The sequence below is a fragment of the Cariama cristata genome, unplaced genomic scaffold (assembly GCF_000690535.1).
Source record: "Cariama cristata isolate BGI_N322 unplaced genomic scaffold, ASM69053v1 scaffold35190, whole genome shotgun sequence".
Classification (NCBI taxonomy): Eukaryota; Metazoa; Chordata; class Aves; order Cariamiformes; family Cariamidae; genus Cariama; species Cariama cristata.
The window spans coordinates 1-25312 of record NW_009595958.1 but is presented as its reverse complement, the minus strand read 5'-3'; the positions used below and the strand labels follow the sequence as shown (position 1 = coordinate 25312).

General features: G+C 39.6%; 1 protein-coding gene across 1 annotated transcript in view; it reads right to left on the bottom strand.

Moving 5' to 3' along the window:
• Window positions 1-21244, bottom strand: part of UBN2 (ubinuclein 2) — a gene marked incomplete at its 5' end in the record, with an annotated part of 44549 nt that extends 23305 nt beyond the window's left edge. The window contains 4 exons of the mRNA XM_009704102.1: window positions 595-707; window positions 1921-2058; window positions 15082-15183; window positions 21152-21244. Of these exons, the coding sequence (XP_009702404.1) occupies window positions 595-707; window positions 1921-2058; window positions 15082-15183; window positions 21152-21244 (446 nt within the window). The remainder of the gene's footprint in view (window positions 1-594; window positions 708-1920; window positions 2059-15081; window positions 15184-21151) is intronic.
• Between the last annotated feature and the right edge of the window lie 4068 nt (window positions 21245-25312).

Sequence of the window (25312 nt, the reverse complement as noted above, 5' to 3'; positions counted from 1 at the left end):
TTAAACTGAGCAGTTTCTGCCAATTCATCAACTTGATGAACAATACTATCACAATAAATTTTCAGTACCAACTTGAAATACATAAGACAACTTTCACTCAACAACAGTTTTCTAGAAGTCAGTTAAAAACCCACGACCTTAATCCTTCCCTGCTAGTCTCAGAACTCAGGAAAGCACACAAACTTAGCAAGAAATACGTAGAATAATTAAGCTATGTTTATAGTTTTCCAGATCAAAACCAAAGGGATAGGAAGAAAACTGTTTTTCATTAGAAGATGTAATTCTTAGTGCTATGTAAGACTTTGGGTAGTACAATGATAGATAACGCTATTCATAGATTCAAGTCTCTTTTCAATAATTGGTCTTTCCTAGTTTTATTACTCCTTGTTCAAAATGCTGAGGGACAAAAAAATTAGCTTGTAGGACTTATATGCAAAAACCCTCACACAAATTCCAAACCTAAAATCTATTAGCTATTATTTATAGTTTAAAAATACAATATTCTAAACAGCTGTGATGATCTTGCTACGGCATGCAATCTTGAAACCAAATCTCACATACAATTCAAGGGTTCATCTAAAGAAAGAAGCCTACCCCAACTGTTTAGGAACTTTCATTTTCCGAGGCTTCTTTTCCTTTTCTGTCCCTTCATCTTTCCGCTTGCGCTTCTTCATTCCACGATCTTCGCTTTCTTTTAACTTTGCTATCTAGAAAAGAGATCAAGTAAAGGACAGTGATTCTTCCACCCTAAAGGACTTTTACAGCAAGAAACATTTAGTTTTCCTTAAAACTTTCCAATTCAGAGCCAGGGAAAATATACCTCAATGTGCATGAAAGCAAACAGTACCACTGGATTCCTAGCAGCAGTTGCAGTTACTGACAAGTCTCAATCATTAATCATTTCTAAACAGTTCCTGAATTCAGAGTTTTCAATAAGAAAAATACTTTAAGGCACATGCAGACTGATACCCAGCCAGTATGAGCAAAGGCCACCTTGGAAGACTGAACCCTCCCCACCTTCTCCTACCAGAGTTTCATTGCTGAGTATGAAGTTACGTAGTATAGAATATCTTTTTGGCCAATTCAGATCAGCTGTCCTCCCTCCCAAGTTCTTGCTGATCCCTAGCTTACCTGCTCATGCAGGGTAGGGACAAAGAAAGCCTTCACACTGTGCAAACACTGTTCAGCAACAGAAAAAACTTTGGTGTGCTAGCAACGCTACTTTAGTCACAAATCCAAATTGTAGCACTGTAAGGGCTGCTATGAAGAAAGTTAACTCCATCCTAGTCAGATCCAATACAAAAACCTTAAAATTATGTTAAATTTAAAGAATTACAGAGCAGGAAAAGACATCAGAAAGCAGGAAGTTCTCGGAATGGAACTTGTGAATGTCATATGCAAGCAATTACGTTTGCATTGATCATAACTTGTCAAAGTACGTAGAACAGCACACTGTTTGGGAAAGACTGTATATATACACACTTTTTAATATAGCTATTCTTATGCACCGAGTTTATTTTAACAGATTTTAAGTGTTATTCCAAATATTAGGAACAATTTGAAATCATGCAAGTTTTGTGCAACACCATGAAAGCAGTGTAGGAGAATTTATGTTCTCATCTCATATAATAAAATTCCTATAGAATTACAGAATCATCTGTCACTTCAAGATGGATGGACATAACTTGTTAGCTTGCCTAAACAGAAGGTTAGTCTTACAAGACCAGACAGCCTGTGGACATCCCAAGTTACTTCCTGAATGCTCGTACACGAGCCACAAAACTGAAAACACAATAAAACAGTACTGTGCATCATTCTGCTTTCAGCCTCTTCATCTGAGTCATTCTAAACTCATCAGGTATTTCTTAATGCCCACCTAGCTTTAAGATCTGTATAAAAAGCATAATTAAGATCACTCACTTTAGGTGGCCTATGCTTTTTGTCTTCTGCAAAGTCTTCATCCTCTGAGTCAGATGCCTGGCGGAACTGCAGTGTACCAGTGTTGATATAAAACCCTCCATATTTGGTTGTCAGGGATGCAGGAACCAATTCATCATACTGGGCAGGAAAAAGAAGAAAAATTTGTCAGCATTTCTTAATAAAATGAATATGTAGTTCACTTACCAGTCCCGATACATGAAAAATTGTACACAAGTACACAGCACAGCTTGCTAGAATAGAAACAGGATAGTAATGGTATTGAAAACTTACTGGTTAAGGCATAGAACGTAATAGCAAAGAATAATCTTCCTACTTTCAAAACAATGCCCTTTTTGGGAAGACAAGACAGGACTACAGCATTAAAAGCATGGCTTTCTGAAGGAAATGAGGATGGGCACAGAGGCATTTCCCCATCACGACCACAAGGAAAAAAAAATAAGCCCAAAAACTTCTAAAACTCTTTTCCCCCCAATATTCTGTCTCAGAGCATGTTACATTATGCTGGACATTAAATCTCAAGATACGTAAACCACATGAACAATGATACACCACCTGTCTATGAGCAACTTCACTTGACTGTTCACTGCTTGGTTTTATCCAGGGGGCAGGCAGGCACACAGTGCATTATTTCATCTACGACAGCCCTACAGGCATACCAGCAACATCTTTGATTGAAAACAAACTTTGTAAAAAAAAAGCCTCTATTGATTTTAAATTTTAAATTTCATACCTCTATTGAATATCTTAAAATTTGTGAGACAATGTACTGTTCAAATTACCTTCCATTAGTCAAACACTTTTATCACAGGCCCTTTAAGTTATCTTTAAGTGATAGCTATGGTTATTTGCAGAACGTATTTCTTCAATATTTTCAAAAGGGATGACAGCCTGAACAATCATTATATTGCAGTGGAAGAAGCCTAATCTAGGTCAGAATGTTACAGATTTGGATGTTATATCCAGGAAATAGGACTCAAGATAGTAGAGATGCTTTTGTAAGTGAAGCATAAAAAACCCTTCTCCGATTATATGCTTTGTTTCATTAAGACGGCTAGTTTTCATTAATGCCAATCTCTGCGGTGCAACTTGACATGTTCATGCATTCTAACACACGCTACGTTTAGTACCAACTCTAACCACAGCGCCATGCTCAAAAACCTGCTTCTCTTATGAAGTTCCCTGAAATTTTCTTTTGTTAAAAATGCTATCCCAGACATGACAAACTTAGCCACAGTATCTGTTAGTTTATTTCCAATTCTAGGTGTTGGATATGACATTGCCTCTTATACAAGTACCACAATGCCAGGACTTGTTTCATTGATAGTCAGATATATTCTCACTCTGTTTAGACAGTTTTAAAACCATAAAAGGTTTCAAACTCTTATACACACTGTGCTTTGAAAAGCACTTAGTATTTATTAAGGAATTTCCAAGTTAGAATTACAAAGCTGCATCTCAAAAATATTGAAATGCAAAGACATAGGAAAAGTGGTCAATATTAAGCATAGTGGAAGACAACATTAATTCCATTATTTCATGGTCAGGAGTCTCCTCCGAACAACATTCTCCCCCAAGTATTACCAGAAAACTGTTAATCTCTAGGAAATATCTTGTTAACAGCAAACTCTCAAAAAGGCTGAGAGGATGAACAGGCTCATTCTAGCTCTCTGCCCAAGGATCAAGAAAGCCAGCCATGGAAGTGCTTGCAAGAGAGCTGAGGGAGGGTTGCCTTGACAATGCCGTTATCACTACGCAGAGGGACAATGCTGTCCTGAACTACCCCAAATTCAAACTACCCATCTTAGTTTTCATATACTGAAAATTTTAAGATGGTGTACTTAATAAGGAACAAATACAATTCTGGAAGCTATAGTCTGTCTGGAAACACAAAACCAGAATGCCCGAGACACATACCTGCCAACAAAGATAAGAAGGAAGCATTTACAGGACCTGGAAAGTGTTATAAAAGTAACAAAGACACAATAACAGTGCAATGACTAAGAATCGATTTCTGCCCTTCTAAAAGAAAGGGTAGGATTTTGACACACCTCACAGGTATGCACCTTGGCAGAGGAAAAAGTTGATTTTGAGCTACAACTCCAAGCAATAAGTGTTTGGCACCACAGTCAAACAATTAAGAATTCAGTAAGATACTTGAGAAGGAAACAACATGTTTGTTATTCTGAAGTTTGGACCAGTAGGCCTTCCACGGCCTGTCTGTTACGACAGAATTCAACAGGCTGAATAAATTAGTAGGCAGTTTTAATTGCCACAACATTAACTGAAGGCTTGAGATCACCTACATGAAGGGAACACACACTGCAAAATGGAGCATCAGCTACCAGCTTACTTCATTTCCCCCTGCGTGCCATGCAAAATAAACTGAAGATAAAATGGTCTAAGAACCAAAAAGTCTGGGCTATCAAAAGCATTAAGACAGGAAGAAGAGTTATCGAGAAAATGAAAACAGTGAATGTATACTTCAACAAGGAAGCTGGTGAAAGAGCCTGAACTGGAGACCTATGTGGATTTGATCTGAATAAGTAGTTAGAGATTTTGATGAGTCATCACCTTTTATCTTCATGGAATGGAAGGCTTAACAAGCAGTGCAGAAAGACAGCAAGAGAAAGGAAAAGTGGTGTCAGCATCTATGAAATACCCTAAGATCATCAGAGAGACTAGCACAAGAAAGCAGGAGAATCTATTAACTGGACAAAATGAAAGCAAAGTGGCTTAGTTGTGGACTTGTCATTCATCTCAAGAGGCCAGGACGATCACACAAAGTAGGAGGTGCAAAGTAACCTTGAGAGCAGAGGTTGAATAAAAATTTCAGGGAAATCTGATTTTTTTCCACAGCTCTCAGAACCAGCTTCATCACGTACAAGGAAGATGAAAGGGCAAGAAAATAAATTATTATCCACACTGCTTAACAGACGAAGAGGCATTTCCCTTTTGAGTTGACAGGGTGTGAACTGACTTGAGGTGTTGGGGCAGTACAGGATCAAAACAGATGAGTATGGTCGTTGCCAAGTTTGAAGGAGAAAGTGCACAGTCAAAGCTGGGACCATTATCATAAGAAGTGAAGAACAAGTAAAGGGAAACACAGGGAAGACTTGGCCGCAAAGCAGTAAAGGAATCCCTGGAGAACACACAAGAAAATATAGGGATTAAAGACAGTCCGCAAGTGAGGAAGCCAGGAATCACAGCAGAGGATTAGAATGTTCAACACGCTACGTGGCACAGAAAGGCAGAATTTGTTCAATATACAGGTGAACAAACTATCCCGACAGAGTCAGCACGATGTGGCTCTGTAAGTTACCAGTTGAGGTTTCAACAACTTCTGCTGAGGACTATGAATTTAGTCAGATTTTCAAGACCTTTTTGACATTCAGTTCTCCTTAACTCTTCACAGAGTTTACTTTTCCCTACCAAAATTTGGGTTGTCCTTAGCCTACCGAACAATGTATAACTTAACTCAATGTTTCATTTTATTTTCAACTTACCACAATGTACCTAGTAACCGCTCCTTCAAGGTAAGTTTACTATTTTCTAGTGCCCTAATTGAACAGAAAATTTGAAGATGATTGTATAAGATATTGGCAACAGCCAGGTTAAACTTAATTTCAAAGTTTCTTCAGGACTCTCAGTTAAAGGGAACATGGCTTTTGCAACTTCTAAATCTTCTGATTAATTGGTTTCAGGACTTCTGCTTTGCACTAGCTTTTTCTGTGTATGAAATCAGAAATGATCCTATTAAGGAAAATAGTTTAAGCCCTTTACAGTGTTCTGCTCTTCCTTATACATTCCAAAATTGAGAATTAAAATCTCAGACCTACAAACAGACAGGACTTCATCTATGACTGACTCCTGTGAACACGGATTTGTCTCACAAAAGATTATGGAATCATTCTGCAGATAACAAAGACCGATATACCATCTGATCAGCTAAGAGCAGATCAGTATAAGTTATTTTCAACTATTGTCCTTGAGCTACATTACTATGCTTCTAGTGCCACTAATCTAATTAAATGTTTAGCTGTGAAAGATAATTTATGTTTTCTTAAAAAAATAAGTTAATCATTTTCAACTTCATTATAATACCAAAACCACTGAAATTTTATGGATTATACCAGTTTACTTCTGAAATCCAGACCCACAGTACACAGCAGTATCTTATATTGTCTACTCTTGTGTTCAGAGATTTTGACCAGGATCCTCCGCATTCAGCTCCCTTCCACAGAACAACCTATAACAGTACACATGTGAAAAGGCTTTTTAACTCTTCTGAAATGAGATTTGCCGCAAACATGTCCAAGTGTTTTAAGAAGTGTAGCCTGTGCATTATTTGTTGTGAACCTGGTATTATTTAGATAAGATAAGCAGGGATCAGTTTTGTTCCTTGTTCAGTTTATTTTTGAGATGGCTCTAACCAGCTGGGGGGGTGGGGGGGAGCTGTTTATTTTTGATCATCATTAGCCCACTGAATAAAGTCAAGCTACTGAAGTTACATCAAATACGGTTGCTTCAGTCAAACTGACTGAATATCCATACAGTTCACTACATACTTCAAGATTCTTCAAACCAACATAGTTGATCGATCTCTATGCTTCTTAAAGTCACAAAGAACTGAAATGCACTCTTTGGCTTTGCTGTCCTCTAAGGATAAGTTTTCAAACAAAAAACAGAACTATCTTTCTGAAAAATAGCATATACAATGAAATCCTGAACAAGATTAAGGGGGAACAATACATTGCTTTTCTAATCCAAGATGACATCAAAAAGCAAGCAGAAAGAGCTTTCCCATGGTAAAGAACGTTCTTCTTCCAAAATGCATAGGCAAGCTGTTTTGTTTTGGTTTTTTAACCCTGGGGCAAAGGACAGCTGGCAAAGCACAACAGAAAAAAGTGTAATACACTATTAAATAAAGATAATACCTGGCTCAGGGTAGTCTAGACTAGGACAGGACAGTCTCCTAGGAGAATCCTAGTTTAGTAGTCAGGATACTGTAATCCATCAGCCTACCAGAGCACCTTGGTGGAAGTATCAATGTATATGTAGTGCCCTGTTTTGTTCTCAGCACGACCACCACCTTTTATACCCTTCCACCAGTCATCAGAGTCAGGCTATTAGCTTAAGTGACCTTCACTGCAAAGGGATGACATTCTTATCACCTTGAAAATATTTCAGCCTAAGTTATAAAATGTATGACCACTCATGTGACTACCTTTATCAGTTCAACTCAATTCTTTCAGAGATTGAGCTCTGACCCACACTGAAAATATAGTTCAGTGTTTTTACGACAAATAAATATGCAATGTGTTACTTAACCTCTCCGGGTTTCATGTTACAGAATTAGTAGAAGATTCTGTAGAAAATAGTGACATTTTCCTTTTCCATTCGTTCAACATGAAAAGTGTCATACATGGAAAGTCTGCTTAAGACAAATGCTCTTATCAAAGATCTGTTTTTTTGGCATGTTATAAACCCCCCTTTATATTATATTAATAATCATATTGTTTGCATATTTTTTGGAAAACACTGGAGTTCCCTGTGCTGCTTAAATAAATTCATCTACTCATGAAGAACAGTTGACCTACACCATGATCTACCCATCCAGTAGCTCAGATCACTCTGAAAAGTGATTTTCTGCTCTTCAAAAAATTAAATTTAGCAAAAAGCAAGAAGTTGCTACACCTATTAACATTATTATTTCTCAATTATTTCTTACTCTTATATTCTTGATTTAAAGAAATTTAAACATTGGTACTACGAAGGCCAGAGATAAGTCTCATGTTTTTTCAAGTACCTATGCAGATGCTGAGTTTTCAGTTTCCCAGTTGTCCCACTGAGGTCATCAAATATGTGAGCAGTCCTAAACTACCCGGTTGAAACTTAGGCCAGAACACAGGATTATTAAGAAATTACTTACTCCTTCCTAAAGAAGGATATGATATTTTGCAGAAGGAGCAAGAGAACATTACTGTTGCGTTAACAAACATCAGACTTGTTCTGCAGACTCAACTACCTTTGTCCCTCCAGCCATAATGGTTCTTGTACTAGAAGAGTGCTGGGTATATAGTTTAAAGCCATCTGTTCTGCATTAAGCAGAACAGTATCTGCTTTATTTGTTTGGTACTTCACTGTACACCTTTATCTTGGGGTGAGGAGGGATAAAAAGCAAAGAAAGAATCTCCTAATTGAAATTTGCCCTTGTATTCACTGGAATGCATATGATACATCAAGTGCCAACCAGCAGATCGACCCTGAAGACACTCGGGAAGCATGCAAGGCATCTTTCATTGAAGGTGACATGGTGCACTCAGCTAAGTGAGCACTATTCCCCAGCCACAGACTAGGCAAAGTCACAATGAACAAGGAAGACAGACCAGTAATAGAAACACACACATCCATAGCCAATCAAACAGCTAGTAAGTGAATCGACTAAAAAAAAAAAAGCTTTAACACACCCTCACATATTCAGTGTGGATGAGGTTTGTGATAAAGGTCTACAAAAGTAGATTTTTTTTTCCACACGAAAAATGCAGCAATGTTAAACTTCTCTCAACTGAACATGAAAGTATATTTAATAATAGATCCTATGTAGCATTTTTCTGTACATCCTTCTAACATTGGCGGGTTGATAGGTTTTTTTGTGGTGGTTTTTATGAGACATTTACCTTTCTCAAGCAGCAACACTGCTCTCCACAGCTACACATAAAACAAGCTCCTTTGAGTAGGAAGGATGAGAAAACAACACCAAGTTGGCCTGAAACAACATCTAGCTCAGAACCCCACAAAAAGGGTAAAAATTACCATCAGTACACTGAGCCCTGCCATTCCCCAAACAGATACCATTCTCACTAGGAAAAAGCATCTCAGACATTCAAGAGTCTTGACCAAGATGCTCTTACTGGCAATCCATCAGCTTCAAGTTTTAGATCACAACAGCAGGAACTCTTTGAGAGGAAGCCAAGGTGGGAGAGAAGAGGATATTAAAAGTGTGATAGATCTAATAAGCCTGGAGATTACAAGATGAAGTAAACCAAATTTATCCTGAAAATGTGTGAAAACCATATATTATGACCCAGAATTTTTGCAAAGCCTAAGCCCTTAAATTATGGAAAGTATTCTAGAGAACCCAGATACAAAAAGAGCAACTCTTTTATCAATGTCTTCAGAACTACTAAAATCAACATACAATCCCTGAAAGGCTGTCTTAAGAGGGTCTGAGCTCTTGAGGCAAGATGTAGCTAAAGAAAAATAAGTTTTTCCTTTAAGTTGAAGTACATGCTTCGGAGAAACTTCCTATGTATGAGAAACTGCTGCTAGGCTATCCTACAGAGCAGCACAGAACCCTTACACCAGGGTTTAGAAGGCTGCTCTGGACCCATGAATACAGTAGACTGGGTTAAATACTGACATACGGCCCTGGGTGTCCAAAGTACTGAACTGCATGCTTCCCGCCACTCTCTGCATTCATGTTTTCCTTCGATTCCTGTCAGTGTGGCTACCTGGTACCGCTGCTTCAAAAGACAGCTTGCACTGCTTACAGATTTCTAGGTGGATGGTTCTTCCTCTGCATTCATCTACTCAACACGGAGAAAGGTGCTAGCTGGTCTTTGTCTTGGACGTGCAAGTCCTATTACCTCTGAGTAAGAGAAAATTGCATACTTTTTCACTAAGCACCATGTATTACTTCAGATCTATATCGCATAGCAGAAAGCTCAGAGCACACTGTATTCCCCTGGAACTCCTATCTATATAAAGCTTACATTGTCAGGAAGGTATTCAACCAGCCAAATATTCAGAGGTCATCTAAAGAGCCAGTAGTCCAGCCAAACCAGGCTGATACGCATGTGTGCATGCAGGAAGAATAGAGCAGAAGCAGAAGTCTACAGGAATACCACTCCACAGAGAATGTAGTTCTGGGCAGTTTACACTATAGCAAAACTTTTTTTCAATCAAAGCAGTGGAAACACTGAGGAGGGACAGCTTGCTTTGCACGTTATGAGCATTTTGTGCATTATAACCAGAGAGGTCCATTAAGATAAGCAAAGATAAGGACTTTCCATCAGACTAACTGCTACATAGCAGTTAGAAACAATAGCAAGATCGTCTTGATTTACTTTTTTTCTGGAATGAAGAGTCACAACCCACTGACTACAGTCAAAATGCCACTGTATACACTGAAGCATGGGTTTCCCACTTGCCTGCAATTGCACCGAGAGGAAAAGTCACTTCTTCCAAGCAGGATCAGCTAAAAAATTTCCAAGGAGGACAGCAAGGTAAAAAAACTGAACAGTATATATACCAGATACACCTGAGGCAAACAGCAACCTGTAACTACGTACTTATTCCTGTAAGAGACAAGTCTGAAGGAAGATGGGAGGTAGGAATTGAATCTGTCACTTAGGATAATACATACGTGCCCAAGAACCCTTCTCCAATATTTTCCTTTAGCTAGCTTCATGTTTAATTCCACTGAACTGCTCCTCAGAAGCCCTTACTTTTCTGCGTTCAGTAGCCACAAAGACTTTGATAGCCTTAATGCAGCCATGTTGCTAAAGTCTTTACTATGCTGTAGGAAAGTACTGATTCTTTCCAGAGTAAGCAACAAAAGCAAATCTGTAAGAATCTCACACATTGTTTACATTTTCACAGAAGGTAAAGAATGGCAGTGTAGCCTACTAAGCAGTCCAGCATTTACCCTACTTCAGGGCAGGTACCAGTGCTCTTTGAGCAGTCCGACTGGAAAAATCCCTTTGCTTAGGAGAAGCTCCATTCTATCAGCACTTTCCAAGAACCTGCCTCCAGAAAACCACGTCCCGTAGCTGTCCGTGCTCCAGCCCCGTTAAAATCCATTACCTAAGAATCATGCCATTAGCAGATTCCCTGCACTTGACCCTAATCCCTACCCTCAAGAAAACAAGCAGAACAACTGTCTTCCTGGATCCTTGGAGGACCCAAATACCCTGTTACACATGCATCTACATTACATGTACAAAATTACTTAGTTGGAAATTAATCCAAACAAAGCAGAATCCCTTAACTCAATTACAACAGCTGCTAAAAATAGGCTTAAAGTTTTATTGGTTTGAATCTTGAATCATATTTGACAGCATTACCTCAAAATCTGTTTTTATAAGGAAAGCATCTCTAAAACTATTGAATAATCCTGGAACAGTTTGGTTGGAAGGCACCTTAAAGCCCATCTCGTTCCAACCCCCTGCCATGGACAGGGACACCTCCCACCAGACCAGGTCGCTCACAGCCCCATCCAACCTGGCCTTGAACACTTCCAGGGATGGGGCAGCCACAGCTTCTCGGGGCAACCTCTGCCACTGTCTCACCAGGAAGCATTTCTTCCCAATATCTCATCTAAATCTTCCCTCTTCCAGTTTAAAGCCATTGCCCCTTGTCCTATCACTCCAGGCCCTTGTACAAAGCCCCTCCCCAGCTTTCTTGTAGCCCCTTTAGGTACTGGAAGGCTGCTCTAAGGTCTGCCCGGAGCCTTCTCTTCTCCAGGCTGAACAACCCCAACTCTCTCAGCCTGTCCTCACAGCAGAGGTGCTCCAGCCCTCAGGTCATCTTCGTGGCCTCCTCTGGACTCGCTCCAACAGGTCCATGGTCTTCTGGTGCTGAGGACCCCAGAGCTGAGGCAGTACTGCAGGGGGGGGTCTCACCAGAGCGGAGCAGAGGGGCAGAATCCCCTTCCTCAATCTGCTGGCCACGCTGCTTTGGATGCAGCCCAGGGTATGGTGGCTTTCTGGGCTGCCAGCACACATGGCTGGGTCATGGTGAGCTTCTCGTCAACCAGCACCCCCAAGTCCTCCTCCTCAGGGCTGCTCCCGATCCATTCTCCATCCAGCCTGTGTTTGTGCTGGGGATTGCCCTGACCCAGGTGCAGGACCTTGCACTTAGTGGTGTTGAAGCTGATGAGGTTCACACAGGGCCCCCTGTCCAGGTCCCTAGGGATGGCATCCCTTCCCTCCAGCATGCTGACTGCACCACACAGCTTGGTGCTGGCAGCAAACCGGCTGAGGGTGCACGCAACTCCACTGCCCATGTCGCTGACGAAAATGTGGAACAGCGCCAGCCCCAATACTGACCCTGAGGAACATCACTCATCACCAGTCCCCGCTTGGGACATCGAGCCATTGACCACAACTCTTTGAGTGCGACCACCCAGCCAATTCCTTATCCACCGAGTGGTCCATCTGTTAAATCCACGTCTATCCACTTTAGAGGCAAGGATGTCATGCAGGACAGTGTCAAATGCTTTGCACAAGTCCAGGCAGATGACATCGGCTGCTCTTCCCTTATCCACCAATGCTGTAACCCCATCGTAGAAGCCACCAAATTTGTCATGCACAATTTGCCCTTAGTGAAGCCATGTTGGCTGTCACCAATCAGCTCCTTATTTTCCATGTGCCTTAGCATAGTTTCCAGGAGCATCTGCTCCATGATCTTGCCAGGCACAGAGGTGAGACTGACTGGCTTGTAGTTCCTCAGGTCCTCCTTTTTTCCCTTTTTTAAAAGTGGGAGTTATGCTTCCCCTTTTCCAGTCAGTGGGAGCTTCACCAGACTGCCATGACTTCTCAAATGTGAGGGATAGGGGTTTAGCCACTCCATCCGCCAGTTCCCTCAGGACCCACAGATGCATCTCAGCAGTTTCAGTGCCAAATCTGTTTCAGTGCCAAAGAGCTCAGTATTTCTTTCACACCTGCGACAAGAGAAAGGACTAAAATTCTAAGGAAGCTTTCAATTATTTTTTTTCTGGGATAGAGAGGGAGACAACAGGACCCCAATCCTGCAGCAATTCAAGAGGCACTCATACTCATTTTTCAAGTGTTTCTGCCCAGAATATTATAGCTTTTTATGTGTAAGAAAGTATGTCTTCCAAAAAGAAGCAAGTCCAGGCTGGGCCTGGCTCTGACATTTGTCAGGGTACACAGTGATTTAATAGCTGGCCACACAGAAGATGAGCAAGCCAGACAAGTAAGATTTTCTTTCTGAACACTTCCCATTTGCATCTGAGACAGAATGAGATGTTTTGTTGAACTTAACTCGTACATTACAGGACCCTTAAGTTCTGCAACAGCAACTTAGACTGCAGCTGACACACAGTGCATTTTCTTTTCTTCTTTTTATATAGAAACGGGGATAAAAGCAACACAGAGATGGCCTCCTACTAGTCTGTATTTGTAATGCAGACACAAAGCATAATGATTTGTTCAGGAGAGCAATCTTTAGAGAATACACCATTCTCCCCAGTAGCTTCCACAGCTACCACATGATGCAACCATCTGGTCCTCTAACAACTGCTTTTTGTATGTTCTTGCAAGGAGTCTGGCAAGAGATATCAGAAGTAAATGCTCCTGCAAATCTAACGTATCCGCTGCTGGTAACAAGAACAGCACTGGGAGGAGGCACGGTATGAGAAATACTAATATACTAGTCAGCGTTCAACCCTGCAAGACCCATGCACATCCTTGGCAGTGACCTGTACTACGAGTACTGAAAGTTATCCAAATCACACATCAGATCTGTGATAGGTCACAATAAATCCAGAAAAACCAAGACACAACTTGGGTCATACAACTTCAAATCTGAGGATGTTTGAATTAAGCAACTGTGAGAAACCATATAAGCCTATAGGCTCAAGCGGTTTCTCAGCAGGAGTGAAGCACATCTGTTCTTACTGAGCTGAAGAGCAGAATCTGGCCTTTGGATAGGACATACTAAGGCTTAGGCCCCAATATTGTCCCAGCAGCACAACCAAAAGTTGAGGGATGATGACAGGACAGTTTAATATTGGCAAGTTCAACTAAAATTTTAATCTAGACCAAGGAAAAGGGCAAATTAATACAAGCTACAGTAAGAACCTACAGCAAACTCACTTTTTACGCAAATTGTTCACATGCCTTCAGACCTACTTCAAAAACTAACAAGACATAGAGGTGAGCTCAGCCTGCAGTTCACTGTGGTTAACAGCTGAACTTCTTTTGCTCAAGAAGTTACCAGCTCTGCAGAACTCCTCCTGTGCACCTCATGCAGTTCTTAAGAGCAACAGTCATTGCAACCTCTATATGCTAGAAGCCTCACAGCTCAGTGTTCACAGCAGCTCTTTACAAAGTTTTTATAACTTCCCAGATCTGTTACCATATTCCAATAGAGGCTCAACATAATGTACACTAAGCAATGCACTTCACTTCTGTGCTTCTCTTACTCTTCTCTTGTGCTCCTTTTCATCACCTTTCCTTTCTCTCACACTTTTAGCTCTCCTCTTCAGAGTAGATCATTGCTGCTTTGTCCAGTGTCAGTCAGCAGTAGAGGAAACTGTTGGCTGGCTAAAAGTGTCAGGTGTTTTTTGTTGAGTTTTTTTTTTTTTGTTGTTGAGTTTTACTTGACTAAACAGTACACCTACTTCTTCCTGACATCTAATAAAGGAGAATTATAGGTCTCCAAGCTTTTATATCATCCACTCTCTTTTCCAAGCTTCTTCCTCATTTTCAGAATTTCATATATCACCTCTAAGATATATTCAAATACCCTCTCATAAACCTCCTGATATCCCTGATATTGCCTGCACCGAACTAATACCTTATTCTTGTACCTCGAGACGTGTTTTCACTTCTGAAAAATATTCAGACAAAATAAGCTGTAATATCCTGCTGTTTAACCAAGCTGGTTTATCTCAAATTTTTCAGACATATTTGGTGAATGTCTAGAATAACCATCATATTCTTACCGGTTTTTAAGAGCAGAATAGCTTCCTGATCTAACGCGGGAAATCTAACACCAGTAATCTACTAATAATCCAGATAGCTAGTACAGGAAACCAAACAGAGCCAGTGTAATTTCAGTCCACAGTAAACGAAGGGCACATATAAAAATAATTTAATTTCTAAGGTTAGAAAATCATGTGATCTAGCAATAGCTTTCTTAATTCTTGCAGTGCATAATGGTATCTGCATGAGGCTACAAATACAATCATTTGTTGGACTCCCAAAGTAGCATGTCCTTTGGATCCATACCAGCTATACACAGGCACAAAGTATTTTCCCTTACTATTCTTCTTTATCAAAAACATAAAGCATTGTCTTATTTCTTCTTGCTGCTTTGAGGAGGCTTACTTACCGCTTCAGAATTATCAATGAAAGGGTCCGTTTCATCATAACCATAGCCTATATCAATTAGATCCTGCAGCCGATCCTTCCGATGTTTGTGGGGCTTTCCACCCTGAAAACAAAGCAAGCGTCATATCATTTGGGAAACAGGGAAGCAATTTACTAAGTCTACAAAACCTAAGGCATCGGAGGGATGGTCACTCAGGGAATTAGCAGTTTTGCTTTCTTGGATGCTTCCTTGAAGATGGTCTAGATGACTAAATAAAACAACGTTCACACAGGAATGAGCTCTGGCAAACATGTTTTACTGTAGTCTCCCCAGAATCATCCCTGAAAGGCAATTGCTAGCATTTCTGCATGACTGAGATCTTCCTAACATTTCCTATTTAGAGATGTTTCACTGTCCCATGTTTTTAAAACATAGCGATAGGACTGTTAGTGACAGAAGGACTAGGATAATTTAGAAAGGGTTAAGTTTTTCAGTATGCTACATACAGAGTCCTTACAAAGGAAAATACCCATAGTCTAGCATTCAGTAAAATGTTTCCTCACGAACAATGGATTGCTTCTCTACAGAAAAGACAAGCCTAAGTCAAAAGAGAAAAATATTGACCTTGAACTTGCAGATATGGCATCTCTGAGCTCAAGAAGTTACAACATTCATATGACACAACTGAAAAAAACATGTAAGAGAAAACCCTTTGAAATGCAAGAGCTGTCATCTCAGTCGATAGGACTGGACATGAAATGGTTACTTGAGTAACTTAAAGGCAGAAGCTGCATCACAGACTGTGGGCTCACTTACCTGCAGGAGACAGGAAACATTTTAACCTGGAAGTACTTTTCTCATGGCAAAGTTTTATTATTAAGTCAAGTAAAAACTCACACCCAGCTCAAACATTCAGGGAATCTAAACTTACAGTACCACAAATGGGAATCTGCTTAGGATAAGGTCTAGTTTTCCAACTCCCATATATTGTCAAAACTGTCAATATAAGAGTCTTAAAAAATAAAACTCTTCAAAAGGCACCACCTTCACTAAAATGATAAACAGTGTTCTTCCATGAATTAGAGAAAATTTGCTCCTGAAGCTTCTTTGCCTGTACCCTACAGTTCTAAGCAGGTTTAGAAGCATGAGTCTTTTCAGTTGTGACATCCAAATATCACAACCCACTTGTTCCTATGACGATGCAGACGCTAGTCAAAGGAGGTTTCCTCCTTGCTCTTTTATGAGAAATGTAAGCATCTGAACACCTCCATTTCAACAATATTTTGCAATAATTCAAGTTTGCAACTAAGTAAGGCATGCGCTCTTGCAAGCAAACAGGAATCTCTCAATAATAATTAAATAAAAAAATGCAGTAGTCCTAGGAGAAAAACTTCCAAAGTGAGTTCTGGTTTTAATTCATGTTTCCAAGCTATAGTCCAAGCCTCGGGTTTCCAACTTAAGTATTCCTAACTTCTGTCAGTCTGATCATCCCCTACGGTCACTCATCTGGTAAAACATCTGAATGACTGCACCTTCCCAAAATATGCAGTACTTTTTTTTTTTTTTCTTTTTAAAAGAAGAGTTTGGATGACAGAAGAAAACAAATCTTAGAAAAATTAAGGTAGCACTTAAGAATTCTGTTTAAACTCCAGTGCAAAACCTTATTTAATTCTCATGATTCTGACTGAGGCGTCAGCTGGCCATCTGAAGAACGCTACATAAACTATACTTTACCCCTACTGATCTCACTAATGTGTAACGCAATCCACCTCTGTACCACATCTCTTGCTAAGCCCAAGTATCCACCAACATCCTTGTTTGTGAGTCCAAAATCCTTTTGCAGCAATGGCTTCAGTGTATGGGCATTAAAAAAAAAATTTAAGAATTCTCAATACATTCTGACTGCCTGTTATTCGTAAAAACATAGTGCAGATATGGAACAAAGTTAAGAACAAAAAAGAAGTCTCATAATAACCAAATGAATAAAAGCAGGATTACAATAGCAACATATATTCAGACATATTAAAATATCTGAACCATTGTATGTACAGTTAGGGAATTTCCTTCAGGCCTGGTTCTACCCAGTTCTGTTTAAGGAAATGTGTTGAAAGTACGTATGATCATGATGTTAAGGATGCAAGACCACAGAAGAAGAACTGAAGGGATTATCTACATCAGTGTTAGTAAATACTGATGGTGTGCAGCAGTTCAAGAAAGTTTTCCCACTGAAGGTTTTCACCTTTCCCAAGAATGTTCCTCCAACTTTTCTGTCCCAGAACAGAAGCGGTCACGATACTAGAGCCAACTCAGATGTCTAGATCCTGAGGCTGCAAATAGTACTCACGCAACTATTCAGAAAACTGAAATACGACTTCAACAAATTAACTGTGGCATGTAACCTAAGGTTTAAACAACCTTTGCCCAACAGGACTAGAAGGTGGCAAATTCAATGCCAGTTTCTGAAGAATCTTCCAAGGGCCACAGCAGAGTCTATAAACCAGTAAACCTGTTCTCTATATCGGGCAAGTTAATAGAAGTTATAAAGAACAGAACCAGCAGGCGCAAGAATATACATTGCAGAGCAAGAAAGAATTTTGGTAGAAGGAAGCAGTACTTCAAATGCTTTTAAAAAAGGTCCAAAGATCTTTAAAGACAAGAAGCTATCATGGGGTAAGAGGGAAGGTCCACTCAAATTAATGTCTGGTTTAAGGCTACGAAAGAAACAGTAGGAATAAATATTTCCTTTTTGGCAAAGAAAGTAATCAGTGAAATCACCAAGGAATGTGTATTCATTCATCTTTAGAAGGAACAGAGAGGGCTAACAGTTGGGGGGTGGGTGTCAGATGACAGAAATTACTGAGGGTAGTAAATAAAAAAAGACAACTGAAGAATCACCGAAAGACCTCACAGTTGCTCTGAACTTAGTATGATAAATCATCAGTTGAATTCAGTATCAATGAAAAGCAAGGTAATCCACACAAAGGGAGTACAACCCAAACAAGAAAAAAATACAGATACAGCATGCTCTCAATTTGTTATGCTGCTCAGGAAGCACTGGAATTGTTACACACAGCTCTATGACATTTGCTCAACAATCAGGAGTGGTCAAAAAAGAAAAGACTTGGGACTTATGAAAAAAAGGAACAGAGAACAAAACCAAAAGTCATCATTATATCACTGATAAATCAGGGCATCGACCATTAATATACTTTCATTTAAAAAAAGAAATTAGAGCAAAAAAAGGGAACAGTAAGCCAACAAGGATGTTTAAAGGTAAAAAAACCCCCTGCTTCCACACAATAAGAGACTGTTAAGACACTTCAGCTGGGGAACGAAAGGACTGAATTTAGGTGATAGCATCAGAATCACATGCAGCATGCAGAAGAACAGGAAATATTTCACTGTTTCTTACAATACAGAAACTGTGGAGCACCGAGTGAACTCATCAGGCTTAAACCCAAAGCATGTTTCCACAGGACATAATCACCATGGTACTCAGTGCTATGGGACACAGAAATCCCAGTGAACGCCAAATGATCTGGCAAATTTATGGCAGAAAGCTATACAAAAGGTAGTTAAACACGCAGCCTTTGGCTTTCGGAGAAATTAAGCCACAGATTGCTAGACAGGCACAGTCAAATAGTATCAATGCACACGTACTCTGTTATAGTTTCAAGTATGAGACTCCACTAGTGTCAGAGGACTACACTACCATCCATTAGACGGACCTTTGTTTTGATCCAGTAAAAATTCTTACATTACATACAATATCCTCCGAGATTCAATGTCATGTTTTCACAACACAGAGTGCCTGATTTTGTCTAGAGAATAACAGTAATCAAAAGAATGAAAACGGGAACCATTCAGAACAGATTTTTACGCTGGTGTTCAAAACGTGCAGCAACTGCAAAAAAGTTCTGAATAATCAAGTAAACAAACGGTACATTAACTTTATGCATCTTGTTTTACAAAAATGTATTTATTCATAGGATTTTTCTTAGTATCTGCAAGATACATCCAATACTACTGATTTGATTATGAGTGCAGGAATTTATCCGAAAAGAAGTAAAAAGTATTAAGGGAAGACTGTTCCTCACACTTCAAATTTTTCAGAAGCACTGCCACATGTTACGATTAAAAAGATTGTTAGACTTCATTTTAAACGGACATAGATAATTATTTTAAGGAGGATATAGTACTTCCTGCAAATCTGAAAAAAACTCTACTTCTCATACAACCAGTGACTACTTTTACACTAAAGCACTGTTAAAGAGAAGAAGAGAATGGGTATCTACTTCATGAGATCCCTGTTCTATTTTAAGCTAAGGAGTGAACATCTCGCCACAAGAATCAGAAGATGGCGGGATGCTGTCAGAACACGAGCAATTGTACTGGGTCAGCGTAGAGAGAGATGCAATTCCTCCAAGCATGGATGGTAAGCAGAGACTGACGGTTCTTGTATTGGAAGAGAGAAAGGACAGGTAGTATCTTAACACAAGAACTATTAATCCCTTGCCAGCCTCCAGGCTTAGTGGCCCTAACCTAACAGGTTGTTCTTTACAAAGACGACATCCCCCTTCCAGGAATTTTGTGGTGCTGAGGGGGCATAAGGTATGGCAGAGAATGAGAGAAAGGCATGAAATCAGAAGTGCAAATAGTAATCAAGATACAAGTGCACCATGAATTTAAACTGTTGTAAACCACTAGGTTTTGTTACCTACTGCTTTCTAATAGTTAAAAGTATCTATTTGCCCCCTTTCATGACTACTGAGCACTGAACGCTACTTTTCATAAGTCTAATAACACCTTGTTTCGTCCATAAACGTGTTTAACTTTGATGTATGCGTAAACCTATATGTAAAATAAGATTGCTTCCACCACCACTCCCTCCTACACATACTGCTTTACATGCTCCACACTGACTTTCATCTGCTGTAGTTTGCAACTTGTTTCAGGACATTATAAAATTCTTAACTTGTGTTATGAAAATGAGTTTTCTAGAAAAGTACAGTTGAAATATTTTTCTCTTACATTCAAGAAATAATTTATCATTCAAATGAAAAGCAAAGAGTATTCTGGAACCGCCTTCTCAATTCACTGGGTATATGGGGTTCCATCAATCCCTCCAAAAGATGAAAATTATTCTTTTCAGCATAAGGGTTTCTTTTGTTACGTATCACCACTAACGTGCCCTGAAATAGTAATTACTTCTACAGAAAGTATAGACCGGGCACTCAGAGAAATCTGCCTTTGCCAGAAAAAAAAAAAATCCAAATAAATCAGACAAGAAAGATTTTAGTATGTATATCAATAGCAAAAGACACAAATGACTGCTCTTATTTCCCTCCTTTATTATGGAGGTGCTCTATTAGTAATCCAGAATATCAACATGCCTAAGCATGATGATGAGTTTTGATTGCCAGCTCAGAATTAATCACCCAACCCTACCCATATGAATTCTTAAAGACCTGTCTGGGTGTGGTTTTAGTCAACATTTTCTGATTTCGACCTTCATTTAGTAGCGAAAGCCTCTTCACGTTACTACCTAGTGTTGTTCAAGTCATTCATGCTACACTTCAGGAGTCAGCACAGTATCTTTAGGCAGCTGGCAGCTACAAGATAAACTCGTCAAGCAATGACTTATTATTCAACAATAACTTCCTATGGAAGCATTTCAAATTAGTCAGAAATTCATCACGATTCATCAGTATTTAGCCCAAACAGAAGAGCTGTTCAATAGTGCACAACAGCATTACATAAAAATTCTTACCTCTGGCACAATATTTATCATGAATATTGACCTGCGTCTATTACTCAGTTGTACTTATACATGAAGCTTTTCCAAGAATAGCTTCACAAGCTATAACATCCTATAGACAAATCTATTTAGCAACTTGTCTAATAAGCTTGTAGCAGCTTCAAGCTGCTTAAATGAAATATAATGAGACAGTCAGCTCCAAAATGTACAGAAGTCATTTGACACCACATTAGCAGCCCTGTTCAGGAAAAAAACTGACGTTAACATCTCTACAGCATCGTAAGTTAGCACTATTAAATACTTGTGTATTTTAATACAGGTACAGTAACTCACATATTTTGCCTCGAACTTCTTGGCTAGCATTTCTACTTCATGCCGCTCACGTTGTTCATCATTAAATGGATCTTCCGAGTGAACCGATTTCTTCTGAAAAATGCAGAAGTTAAATAGTCATTCCATAAGAAACACAGAGTCCGTCTAATAAAACTCTATTAAATGTGAATAAACAATGCTCTGATGACTAAGTAGTCAGAATTTATACTGAGTCCAAATACTTTATTCTCTAAAAATTAGTTTGATCCATTCAATTATCATTCAGTACTTTTCTTCTAATGAGAACAAAAACAGAAAAGTTAAGAGAAGGACTCAGATTTATATTGTCCCAAGCATTCCACTACAACCTCAACTGAAAGTGTAAGCATAAGAGAGAACTACGGCCATCTGAGGTTCAAAGAGAAAGAGCCCTCTCTAAATTTAACCCCTTTTCACTTCAGCTTCCACCGGTGCCTCTTACTGGTGCTGCGAGCCTTCTAGATACAATCCACAAGATGTACCTGGTACGCTAATCAGCAGGGAAGCAGTCAGAAGACTAAAACGCTCAGTAAGTTACAACCATAACTAACGTAACTCCTTTAATTCTTGTACTCTTATTTTTTTCCTTCAGATAATTTCAGTAATCATAGCTTGAATTCAACAAGATCGCCACTACAGCAGCCACAAGGACAAAAGAGATTCCATATTCCAGCTGTACAAATAAGCAGTAAGTACCCCACTCTTTCTTTTTTTGAGAAAGAGGTTTGCACTGACACAAAGTCAATGAACAGTAATCGAGGGTATACAGAGTGTGTTGGGTTTTTTTAAATAAGGTATGGCAGAAAAACAGGGCTGCCTTCTTCAAATTAGAGTTCACATAAAATACAGTAATTGTTGGAAGCGGGGAAGGTACTAGGATGCTCAAGTATGGCGGAACGGAGTTCCATGTTACAGAACTTTATGGATAGCAACTAACTGTACGTGAACCACTCAAGGAATAAACAAAGATTTATGGTAGACTAAGACAGAACAAAAGACAACACTAAGTTCAGAAAAGCAAGATCATTCCTCCACAGGATGAAAAGCCAATATATTGACTAAATGGTGACCAAACAACAACAAACTAGCTCAACAGTATCAAGACCAATGTAACGAGGAAGGTAAGCTGAGCAAAACTGCAAACACCACATAATTATCTTACATTTTCTACATGGAGTACTTAGAGAAAAAATTAATAGAGGTTATCGTTAATCCTGATACATAAGTTTAAGTTACGTACATATTTCCTGCAAGCATAATTAAATGTAAAATACTGCTCAATTCATGCAACACTATTTTCTCTACTTTTAGCAGGGAAAACCTATTCCGTATCTTCTGCTAGGCAAACAGGGTTTTTTTTTTTTTTCATTGTGAAATGAGACAAGGTTGAGGTCAGAGGTCACGCAAAACTTAGGACTTAGGCATTAACCTGCCTCTCTCCACCGAGCTCTCAAAGCTGTAGCTGGCTATCACTTCGATCAGTTAAGCACTACTGGATTCTCAGATTTAAGCAAGTTTTAGCTTGGACCGTTTCTGAGGGCTCTGACGCACGGCTCTCAGACTGTGCAGTAACTTTAAGACACTGCTACTTCAGCACATTTACAGCCTGCTCGATAGCAGCCAACTGGGTCTTCTGGCTTTAAGTTTTACACACCAAGCTACGATTGCACCGACAGAAAAGGGAACATGCTTTCACTTCTGCCAGTTTTTAAGAGGCAAATAAGCTCTTCAATCACAATAACTTACTACTCACATCCAAAAACTTTACGTAAATAACTCCTACCAAAAGATGAACTCTATCAACAATGTTATCAAAGGACGATCTCTTTATCAAGGCAAAAAAAGCAGGACAAGGACACCATGCGTTTCTAACAGACATTTCCACTAGCTTCTGATTCAGGCTAGGAACCCAAATTTGGAATAAACAGAAGTTGCACTCACCCTGCCAAATAAGTTTGGGATTCTCTACCGTTTCATTAACAGACCTATTAAAGCAATGTTTGAAGTTATTCCTGTGCACCAGTCCTTGCCTTTCCAGAACACCCTGCCTCCGGAGAACCCTTCTTGGTTGCTCCAGTTCCAAGCAACACTACAAGACAGAAAAACAAATCCCTAATTTTGTAATGTTGAACTTTAATGGGAATAGTTATAAGGAAGGCGAGCAACTTCTTATAAGGGATAAGGAGACAACCACAGCTTTCAGAAAACCTACATTTCATATAAAGTTCATATAAAACTAAGTTTACACGAACTGTTCATTTTAAACTGAATTATTACTAAAACAACAACAACAAATTCGGAACTCTAAAACTCCACTTAAAACCACAGCTTTAACTGCCAACCAGTTACCACCTACTTGGAAAGAGCAAATCTCATCAATTCTGCAGAAAAGCGGTAGAGAGCAGGCGTTTCTTGGTCAAGCTTCATTTTAACAAGGTAGTTTTCTCTGCGGCATTAACTGGTATAAATCGCCATAGCTATTCTACTCCACAAGCAGGATGAGTTTGCCTTTCAAAATTTTTTTCTCTTTTAGGACTTTGAACAGGTTACACACTAGGGTAAAAGACAGACTTCTGTCATCCTAAGCCTTCTCCATCATGCAAAGCAATTCTCCTCCTGTATTTGCTTTAACTGTGAAGGAACCAGCACGCACTAATTTTATTGCTAGATAAAATGCATTTCCCCTCTCTTTTCATGCTGATTAATACAAGATTTGAAGTCCTCCCTACCATAGCAGGGCAGCTTTTCCAGCTTCTACCATATCGCAAGTAAGAAGTTAAACTGACAGGACAAGTACACATCACTTTTAAAAACAAGAATAAAAGTCCAGAATCACTTTAAAAGGATCACAATTTGTGACACTGTTTTACATAATCAGCTGATTGTTCCACACAGTCCAGCAATAGACAGGCCATTATGATCCATTCCTTTCAATCTGGACTCTACAGAGAGCTGAAAAACAGACAGAATTTCTTATAAAGCATTTCTATCGCTATTTCTACCTTAAAAGCAGTCTCTGATCCCAACTGTACCAAAAGTCCCCTAAATCAATGCTTCCTCCCCAGAAGACATCAAATTTGCATCAGAACTACGTTAAAAAGCCATTTTCCCCCCTTTATATGATTGACATATTACGAACCTACAGAAAAAAGGCAGTTATGGAACTGGGAACTGCCAAAGGGAAAAGTCAACCTCCACATACCGAACCACTTCTGAACACTAACACAATTTTCACCTTCATACAGGAACTGCTCAGCAAGACGGCACTTCACAGAGCAGCATGCTGACGCCACACCAATTCAGAGGAGTCAGAACTGGCACTGTTTGCCCACAACAGCTGTAGCACAGGATGAACAGAAGGAACCTTTTAACTTGCACGAGAAGATCTCAGAGGGATTAAAGTCGCAGCCATTGATTTTTCTGTCTTCCACAGTTGAACACAATTCAGTGTGTACATCCTTCCTACTACAGGACAAAAAACCAAGCAGGCTGCTAAGTGTATTTACAGCATCATCATCACCGAGAAACACTCTGGTTCATAAAACAGAAGTTTTAACCATTCTCAAGTTTGTGCTGGATGTAAAAATCCAATGGTAGTATCAGTACTGGCATTTGAGGTTTGCTTTTATCACCAGAACTATCAGAACCTCCTCAGTAGTAGTCACTTCCTTGCCCCTTGCCCTTCCCAAGATGTAAACTTTCTCTAAAATTGTCTATGTACCGGAATTAAGAGGAGCCACAACTGCCTAAATCAAGTGCAACTTCACAGGGATCCTCCACTCACTAAGAACGAGTGGCTCGAGTGTGACCAGCTTAAGGAGATGCGTCTCTCCTTCCTACTTGAACGCTGTGTCCTGTTGAAGAAGCAAGCAGCATTAGCCAGTCAAGTTGTCTGCACGAGCTTTTCCCCTTAAAAAATCAAAGTAGTTCGAACTCCCAACCAGAAAATATTTGGTGTAATAGGAAAAGGGAAAGTACTTTTGTTTTCCTTGAAGGAAGTTCTTAGCAGTTACAGGTGAGGTCTGAGTTTCAACAACATTAACTCTCATTCATCCGTGTCCCCCCTCCAAGACTGCAGAAACTAATTCCCAAGTCTGCCGATGCTCACTTCACCGCTTCTCAAGGCTTGCAGCAGAGCTGGGC